This window comes from Sinocyclocheilus grahami, unplaced genomic scaffold (assembly GCF_001515645.1).
Source record: "Sinocyclocheilus grahami isolate Dianchi unplaced genomic scaffold, SAMN03320097.WGS_v1.1 scaffold1860.1, whole genome shotgun sequence".
Taxonomy (NCBI): domain Eukaryota; kingdom Metazoa; phylum Chordata; class Actinopteri; order Cypriniformes; family Cyprinidae; genus Sinocyclocheilus; species Sinocyclocheilus grahami.
In genome coordinates, this window is record NW_015507039.1 from 70,045 (window position 1) to 77,253 (window position 7,209).

Genomic DNA, 7,209 nt, shown 5'->3' on the forward strand with positions numbered 1-7,209 from the left:
TGTGTGCTGTGATTGGTTAGCTGGGCCAGTGTGTGCTGTGATTGGTTAGTTGTGCCGGTATGTGCTGTGATTGGCAGCACTCGGCACCTGCTCAGGAAATGTCATGCCCCTTACCATAGCTGCCTGCGAGCTTCAGTATAAATATTACGTCAAAATCAAATCAATTTGTGCGTGATTTAAACCCGGATGATTGTAACCACTCTAAGTTCGTTGGGAAAGCTAGCGTGTCTCCGACATAGTGATAACACTCGTTGCCTTCTGTAGTGCAGCTCAACCAGGTCTCATCCCATTCGTCGATATTTGTGATATCACAACTCCCGGAAAATATGCGTTGTAGTCCAAACGAGTCATTCATTGTAGTTTTTGAAAAGTGATTTCTGTTAAATAAAATACAGTGGGGAAAAAAAGTATTTAGTCAGCCACCAATTGTGCAAGTTCTCCCACTTAAAAAGATGAGAGAGGCCTGTAATTTTCATCATAGGTATACCTCAACTATGAGAGACAAAATGGGGAAAAAAAATCCAGAAAATCACATTGTAGGATTTTTAAAGAATTTATTTGCAAATTATGGTGGAAAAAACTAAAGTTGAAAAAGCATAATAGGACCCCTTTAAAATGCATGCATGTCAATGGAGCCTGAGTTTTTGAACCCAGATTGAACCCAGAATATTCCTGTCAAAGAAAATGAAGGCTTTTTTTATTTAGTGAAATTCATTGAAGGGTAGTATATATCCTTTTCTTTTTTCTTTACTTTTTGTGCTGCATAACTGCAGTGCCATTTCCGATCCGTTTATATGCACTATTTTCAAGTTATCAGATTGCAGTAAAATGGTCCATTTAAGGATTTTAAACATTCATGAGCTTATAGTTATAAGCTTTCGACACCTCTGGCTCAGCCTGCAGCATTATGGGAGCTTTTTTAGGAACACAGATGAAACCATCTTCTCTGTGGAAAGTGATGTGTCTGCATTCATTATACAGCATTCTCTGACTAAGCAGGGAAAAAAAAACAAAAAATTGATATCCTTTCCTTGAACGTACATTTCTCTCCGTCTGCCCGTGTGAGTTATACATCAATGAATATTCAGTGGCACAGTTTTTTTTTTAAGCCTGAAAAATGTTCTTGGCTGACTCTCTCATTTGTGGATATTATTATTTAAGGATTAATTAAATTCAGAAAGTTGCCAGGCTATTCTACATTCAGACAAGATGTTGAGCATGAACTCTTGAACTCTGGCGCTATTCGATGTTGCTGCTTCGTTCAGATATATACGTTTGGCTGGAAGCAGTTTGTCTAGTCAAATAACTGAAAGAGACCGCGCTCAGGGATGCCTTATCCACCAGACTGTGGATAGGCTACACCAATCATTTGATATTTTCCTCCGTTTTATTCCAGGTGAATCCTGAATATGACTGCACGTTCATGTTTGACAATGATTTCCCTGCTCTCCAGCCTGACGCTCCAGACCCCGGTATGATCTACCGTCCCATTCAGTCCCATAAGACTCAATCACACTTTATTCTGTTTCTGTAAGCGTTTTTACTGTAGATTTCAGCATTTGGGATGTTCTACTAACACAAATATAACACTTTTTTGGACCTGTAACATGGTAATGGAAAAACTGGATATGAAATGTGAAAAATATGAAACGGCACAACTGTTTTGAACACTGATAATAATAATAAATGTTTCTTGAGCAGCATATTAGTATGATTTCTGAAGATCATGTGACACAGAAGACTGGTGACACAAATTCAGCTTTGATCACAGCAATAAATTACATTTGAACATATATTGCAATATAAAACAGTTCATTTAAATAGTAATAATACTTCACAATATTTCTGTTTTTACTGTATTTCCATCAAATAAAGTAAGACTTAGGAAGAGACTTGGTAAGCATAAGAAAATACAAATCTTACTGACCCTAAACTTTTGAACAGTAGTGTGTAACAAACTATCATGCTGTCATCTCATACAGTCTCTCTATTATGATACCGCCACAGTATTTTTTTGCTGTTATAATGAAAGTAGACCATTAATGTTCCTGCAAAGTTTAAAGTTAAAACATTTAAAGTGCAATTATTGTCTTAATGTTCCAACGTTTTAACCATTTGCTGATAATCTGTGTTTATTGTTCTAGGTTCAGATCATCACCCACTCTTCCAAAGCAAAGCAGCCAGAGGTGTTTGGTGAGAGCGGTTTATTTCTTATTTTTTATGAACTAAACTTACTAACTAGTACTGCTTGCTTAAAGTTAAAGTTAAAGGGATAGTTCACCCAAAAATGAAAATTCTGTCATTAATTACTCACCCTCATGTCATCCCAAACCCGTAAGACCTTCGTTCATCTTCGGAACACAATTAAGATATTTTTGATGAAATCTGAGAGCTCTCTGACCCTCCCATAGACAACAAGGTAACTACCATGATCAAGGTCCAGAAAAGTACCAAGATGATCGACAAAGTAGTCCGTGTGACATCAGTGGTTCAACTGTAAAGTTACGAAGCTACAAGAATAACTGTGTCATTATTATTAACTGTGTCACTTGTGGACGCGCATTCACAAGTGACACAGTAGAGACGAAAATGTGGAATAAAGTTGTTATTTTTGTTTTCTTTGCTCAAAAAAGTATTCTCGTAGCTTCGTAACTTTACAGTTGAACCACTGATGTCACACGGACTACTTTGTCGATCATCTCGGTACTTTTCTGGACCTTGAACGTGGTAGTTACCTTGCTGTCTATGGGAGGGTCAGAGAGCCCTCAGATTTCATCAAAAATATCTTAAATTGTGTTCCGAAGATGAACGAAGGTCTTACGGGTTTCGAACAACATGAGGGTGAGTAATTAATGACAGAATTTTCTTTTTTGGGTGAACTAACCCTTTAACCATCACTATTACGAACTAAACCCTTAAGCCTAAATATTCAGCTTAGGCATGTAACTCATTCTGCACTGTTTGTCAGACCTGAATGGTATTTCAACAGTTGTTTCTTGTTGAGGAGAGGTGTGCGGATACTCATAAATGAAAAGTCATTGCCGTTATCATAAATCTGGATTAGGCAGCCGCAAAGGGATTCTAGGTGGTGCACAGAAAGGTTCTGTGAAAAAGAGTGTAAAATATTAAATAAATGCATTTTATTTAGTAAACAATATAATATATTCAATAGTGAATGAATGAATAAATAAATAAACTTAATAGAAAGTAAGTGTTTTCCAGATAACATTTTACAGTAGAATATTTATATTTTTCACAGTATAAACGGGCCTTTAGTTTATAACGTGACCATGCATTTATTTTTTAAGGATGGGGTTCCCACGCAAGGGCATCAAAAATAGCAGATGCTTATCTCAAAAGTATTGAAAGCCTAAGTAGATCGTAGACCCATTGCCACCAATGGTCTCTATGATCAACTTAACTTAAGATACGTTTGAGAAGCGCAGCCCAGATCTTTAACCAGAAGTTTTAACCTATTTTATAGTATTCTTGCTGTTCCTTATAGCGCATTATCACAGATTGCCGGCACTGAGGGATACTTTGTTAGCACAGTGCATTAGCTTGTTTATTGTGGCTCGTGGCCCCTCTAATAAACTATTTCCCTGAGTTTAATCGTGCTGCCTGTAGAAATTGATTGTGCTGCCAGAACGGCGACACCTCAGGAGAGCGTTAGCTGAGAGGAAATAACGAAATATCGTAGCAATAAGTGAGGATGCATCAAATCAAGGCTTTACCGGCGTCTTGCTTGTGTTAGTGTATTATGTAGATTATTTATGAAATCACCATTTTTCACATTCTAACTTTGGTTGTGTCCTTCTGGTTTGTCTTTAATATGAGTATGTGCGATTTGAGCAAGTAAAAATCTGGGCTGGTAACTAAAATGTTTGAACACTTAACAGTTACTCCAGTGTAAGTGCACTTGAAGTCACTTTGGATAAAAGTGTCTGCTAAATCACTACTTGCACAATGAACTGGTTGTACAAAACAATGCTTTATAAAAAAACAATGCTTAATAAAAACAAACAAACAAACAAAAACCTTATTATATTTGTTTGAATTTAAAAAATGCAACATTTATATTTATTTATTTATTGATTGATTTACTTATGTGTGACTGGCTGAGCCTTATTTAGAAATTCCTAAATTTTCATACTTTATTTTTAAAAATATTATCATGTTTTAGTAATTTTTAGTTTGTTTTGTATTACGTTTTATTACGTCATCATTTTGATTGTATTTTATTAAATTTTTTTTAAGTATTTAAATGTTGTATTTAAAAACTACTGTTTTATATTAATAATATAATACATATTTATATTTATATAGTCATGATACATAATACATGATTTTGAGTTGTATCATGTTTAGGATTTGCCAATTTATTAGCTGAAAAGTAATTTTAATACACCAGTAGATTAAAAGACAAACCAGTCCCATAATTTGTTAATATTTCATTCCCCCTTCTCTTTCTGGTTGTGTCATATTGTTAACACTAGGTGGCGCTGTCATCAAAGAAGTGAATGAGGTGAAAGAGTCTTTGCACAATGTCATTCAGGCCCATTATATGTGCACAGTGATTGTCACGTGGACATGTTTTATGGGAAAGACGCCATTAGATTGTCTAATACCCCGATTTCCCTGATCCCTAGTGCTTTCCGTTTTATCTTCTCCACACTGGACCATTTTATGCACTATTTTTGAAGGCAGAAGATAACTTTACAGACTCTGAGGAGGGACAGACGGCTGCTCTGAAAAGGCACCTGTGTGTGCAACCATCCAATTAGTAGCGTAGCAGAGCAGGCCGCAAACACACAGACCCTGCCAACTGACGCTCAACTCTAATGCACTGGGATCTGACATTGTTTTCAAAGTAGTAAGAATAGCGCTCGAGGCACAAACAAGTCAAGGACGCCTAATAGAGAGAACTGGCTGCCCCACATAAAGCCTGAAAGAGGAGACTTTGGAAAGTTTGCAGGCACAGCTGTTGGGTTTCATTCAGGGCTGAGAGTAAACTGAATTAGGCTATGTATTTATTCATAACTCTGCCGGGCTGATTTCCAAAGGTGAAGTGTAACATCCACTGAATGTTTTATGATGAATGCTGCTTAGATCATGACTACAGATAGATAGACAGACAGACAGATTAGAGATAGACAGACAGACAGACAGAGATAGATAGATAGATACAGACAGATATAGAGATACAGACAGATAGATAGATACAGACAGATATAGAGATACAGACAGATAGATATAGATAGATAGATAGACAGACAGACAGACAGACAGATATAGAGATAAAGATAGATAGATATAGATAGATAGATAGACAGACAGATATAGAGATACAGACAGATAGATATAGATAGATAGATAGACAGACAGATATAGATAGATAAACAGACAGACAGACAGATGGATAGATACAGACAGATAGATAGATAGATAGATAGATATACAGACAGACAGATATAGATAGATAGATAGATACAGACAGATATAGAGATATATATAGACAGACAGAGATGGATAGATACAGATAGAGATAGATAGATAGATAGATAGACAGACAGATATAGATAGATAAACAGACAGACAGACAGATGGATAGATACAGACAGATAGATAGATAGATAGATAGATATACAGACAGACAGATATAGATAGATAGATAGATACAGACAGATATAGAGATACAGACAGACAGACAGATATAGAGATACAGATAGATATAGACAGACAGACAGATAGATGGATATAGAGATACAGACAGACAGATAGATATAGATACAGACAGATAGATAGATGGACGGACGGACGGACAGCTAGATAGTTTCAACCAAATTTATTGTGTTATGTTTGTTTTCAGTAAGGTCATGTGTTTCCACCCCTGGTCTGACATCACCCTCCCGCTCATGCAGCCCGCAGAGATCCGCAAAGTGATTGACAAGTGGGCAGATCTGATTGTAGAGCTGGGTGCTGAATACACGTGGGTGCAGGTTAGTACATCTCGTCCTCATTTTTATCTTTGGTGCACCTGTTACTTTGCATTCAAATGCAGAACATTTTTATTTACTTTGCACTAAAATACAGCCTTAGGACATATGACTCATTTTAAAAAACAAGACATTTTTCTCACTGTGACTCTCTCTGGGGGGTGTAGCAACTTAATGAAACATTTGCACCATTTGTTGCCCCAAGAAACTTTCTCTCTAGAAGCCGTGACTTGCATAAGAATGTGTGTTTAAAGGCGTCGGAGGCAGGGACAGCACTCGATTGGGTTCTGTCCCAGTCTTCCTCATCAGCGCTAATTGGATCAATTGGGAGATGTTCTTCAGTCAGGGTGTCTCAGCACTGATCAATGGCAGGCAGGGTGAAGCGCTTCTCTGGCCTCTCTGGACACATTAATGCTCCTGTGGGGGAATAATAGAGCACTTCAAAGGGTTCCAGGGATATGAATGCAGTGAATTAAGATGTTTGTGCCAAAAGATAGTTAACTTTTGAGCGTGAGAGAGTTCCTGAGCCTCAGTGGCTTTTTGACAGACTATAGATTCAGTTTAACGAAGGTATTCTGCTTAAAGGTATCAAATTCTACACACTTTATCATGTTATGTTTTTCTCTGAAGTCCACTTATAATGTTAGTTATATTTCTTGCACCATATTTTAGTTTTATATGACTATTTCCCACAATTTTTGCTACTGTTCCTTAGCATCAATAGATAAATGGCCTCTGTTATGATTGGCTAACCTTCATATATGGATTTTTCTACTGATTTTTTTTGTACAATCTGTGCCATTTTGTCATTTTCAACATCTTACTAGTTGCTTTTTCAGCATATCTCATTGCACCCACTGTCCCACATTCACAATCACAAGAATGGATGTGAATGAAACACAAAATCTAGTGTTTTTGGATAACTGGGTCCAGTTGCATAAATCTAGCTTCTATGTTAAGACTGTGTCTTATCAACAGAACTAATCTGACCAGCTAGCAGTTAGCCAATAGGTAATGAATCTTATTTTTCAGATTCAAATTAGACCAATCAATGTTTTTTTATGTAACTGACTTAAACGAGTTTTGACCAGTCTTAAAGAATAACATTAGGTGACTAACTTGTAAGACTAGTCAATCATTTAATGCAACTGTCCACTGGAGCTTTTTTTTTTTTTTTTTTTTTTTTTTTTTTTTTTTTTTTTTTTTTTTTTTT

At 36.4% G+C, this 7,209-nt stretch overlaps 1 protein-coding gene across 1 annotated transcript in view; it reads left to right on the forward strand.

Moving 5' to 3' along the window:
• The window catches only part of LOC107573074 (galactose-1-phosphate uridylyltransferase-like), a 14,649-nt gene extending 7,669 nt beyond the window's left edge, over nucleotides 1-6,980 (forward strand). Inside the window, exons 3-6 of the mRNA XM_016259515.1 lie at nucleotides 1,397-1,472; nucleotides 2,145-2,193; nucleotides 5,870-5,999; nucleotides 6,975-6,980. Of these exons, the coding sequence (XP_016115001.1) occupies nucleotides 1,397-1,472; nucleotides 2,145-2,193; nucleotides 5,870-5,999; nucleotides 6,975-6,980 (261 nt within the window). The remainder of the gene's footprint in view (nucleotides 1-1,396; nucleotides 1,473-2,144; nucleotides 2,194-5,869; nucleotides 6,000-6,974) is intronic.
• Nucleotides 6,981-7,209: the final 229 nt, after the last annotated feature.